Source organism: Monoraphidium neglectum (assembly GCF_000611645.1).
Source record: "Monoraphidium neglectum strain SAG 48.87 unplaced genomic scaffold scaffold04164, whole genome shotgun sequence".
Taxonomy (NCBI): Eukaryota; Viridiplantae; Chlorophyta; class Chlorophyceae; order Sphaeropleales; family Selenastraceae; genus Monoraphidium; species Monoraphidium neglectum.
In genome coordinates this window covers 3,132-5,418 of record NW_014009465.1, presented here as the reverse complement: position 1 = coordinate 5,418, position 2,287 = coordinate 3,132, and the positions used below count along the sequence as shown (strand labels likewise).

General features: G+C 66.5%; 1 protein-coding gene across 1 annotated transcript in view; it reads left to right on the top strand.

Moving 5' to 3' along the window:
* Positions 1-29: 29 nt before the first annotated feature.
* Positions 30-2,287, top strand: part of MNEG_13961 (Translocase of chloroplast 90) — a gene marked incomplete at both ends in the record, with an annotated part of 5,022 nt that continues 2,764 nt past the window's right edge. The window contains 5 exons of the mRNA XM_014037567.1: positions 30-152; positions 517-672; positions 957-1,120; positions 1,417-1,564; positions 1,798-1,842. Of these exons, the coding sequence (XP_013893021.1) occupies positions 30-152; positions 517-672; positions 957-1,120; positions 1,417-1,564; positions 1,798-1,842 (636 nt within the window). The remainder of the gene's footprint in view (positions 153-516; positions 673-956; positions 1,121-1,416; positions 1,565-1,797; positions 1,843-2,287) is intronic.

The following is a 2,287-nucleotide window of genomic DNA, read 5'->3' as shown; positions in this document are numbered from 1 at the left end:
ACCTCATCCGCGGCGCGGGCCGCCTGGGCATGCCGCTGACGGGCGACGCGGTGACGCAGTTCCTGAAGGTGGTGGACAGGATCGAGGAACTAGGGCTGCCGGGCCCGGGGCGGCGCGCGGACGCGATGCGGGCGGCGTACTCCGAGGCCGCGGTGCGTTTGTGTGTTTTTTGGGGGGGCAGGAGGGGGGGGGGAAATCAGGGTTCGGAGTGCGGGCAGCAGGGGGTGCTGGGTTTCGGAGGGCGTCGTCACGGAACAGCGGCGGGGCGGAGGGCGGCCGGGGGCGAGCGTCACGCCGATGCTGCCTCGGAGGCTCTCCCCTCCGCGTCAAAGCCCCTCCCCAAGCGCCCGGATTATGCTCACTGCTCCCCCCTCCTCCCCCCCAAAGCAATAAATCCTGCCTCTCCCCCCTCGACGCTCAGTACTCGCGACCACGCCGCTCCTTGACACGCACAAACCCCTGCTGCCCCTGACCTCCCAAACCCCCCACACCCTAAAACCCAAAACCCTGCCGCAGGCCCTGAACGAGGCGCAGGACCCCGACAGCCGCCTGGGCATAGGCATCAAGCTGCTGCTGGTCGGCCTCACGGGCACCGGCAAGAGCGAGCTCGCCAACACGCTGCTGGAGCGGCCCGCGATCAGGACCAACGCGTTCAGGGAAGCCACCAAGAAGGTGGGCATTACGTGATGACAGCCGCGATCCGGGGGCGGCGATCTGGGGACGGCGATCTGGGGCGCCCGCTGCTTGGCCGCGCCCGCGGCCATATAATAGGGAGGGAGCCGGGGCAGTGGGGATTTTGGCGGCCACCGCCCCCAGTTTTTTTGCAAGCGATCTGGGCGTCATTGTGGGGGTCGGGTCAGGTCCAGCACGCCGGGGCGACTGGGCTGACCCGCGACCCCCCCCCCCCTGCGGCACCCTCGGCGCCTCCCCCGTGCAACCTCGGACCTCCCGACCAGATCCGCGTGGTCAAGGGTGACGTGCGCGGCATCGGCCTCACCATCATCGACACCCCCGGGCTCCACGCGTCCAGCGACATGGCTCTGAGCAACAGGGGCATCCTGAGGTCGATTGGGCGCGCTTACAAGAAGCACAAGCCGGACTTCGTGATCTACGTCGACAGGTGCGATCCAAGATCACGATTCGCACGACCCCCTGCCCCCCCTCCTGCGCTCACACCCTCTTTGCTCACCAGACACTCTCGCGGTATCGACGAGGCAGCAGGCTTGTAACACAATCGAAACTCAGAACACTTCAAATGTTTGCTGCGCCTCCTCCTGCCCCAATTCACTCAACTGTGCAAGCCCCTCTCAACCCACGCTTCCACCCGCGCACACTGCGCGTGCCCCTCAACCCGCACCGACCCCCACACGGCCCCGCACCACCCCTCCCAACCCGGCCCGCCCGCCCCCGGCCCAGGCTGGATGCCGCCAAGGCGTCCTTTGGCGAGCTGTCCACGCTGACTCAGCTGGGGGAGGTCCTGGGCAAGGGCGTGTGGCGCAACCTCATGGTGGTGCTGACTCACGCCAACGCAGCGCGGGAGCAGATGGGCGCGGAGTACGCGCAGGTGCGCGCATGCGTGTGCGTGCGTGTGTGTGTGTATGTGTGTTTGTGGGCGGTGTGTGTTTGTGCGCATGCACATGTGAATGCGAGTGCGCGCGCATGTGTGTGCGAGTTGTACTCGAGATATGCCCTCTGCCGGCGGAGTCGCCCACCAGTGCCGACCACTCCGCACGCTCCTGCCCTGCGCCGCCACCCTAACCCCTAAACCGTGAAACCCGGAACCTAAAACCCCCCCAGACTATGAAGCAACGGCGCAACATCCTGGGCAACATCATGCGCCAGGTGGGGATAACCCAGGGGGGCGGGCACCTTGTTTTGGTGCAGACAAAAGGATGGGAAGGGGGAGCAGGTTTGGGGGATCGTCGAAATCGGCTCCGGCACCATCGGGCGGGGGACAGCCGGGGTGTGGGCGCGGGGCCGTTGGGCGCGATCCGAGGGGGTTCGGAGCAACGATAGGGGGCGCTGGGGTGGGGGTGCGGTCGGGAAGCAAAGGGTGTGGGAAGCGGCTCTACTGCCGATGGCGTTGGCGTTGAAATCGCGAGGCGGGCTTCCGCTTTGGATGCCGCTGGTAAAATGCGAAACATCAAGGACGGGTGCCCTCCCCACCATCCGTCTGGGGCCTTGCGCCCTGACTCCCTCCGGCACGCACGCACACACACACACACACACACACACACACACACACACACACACACACACACACACACACACACACACACACACACAC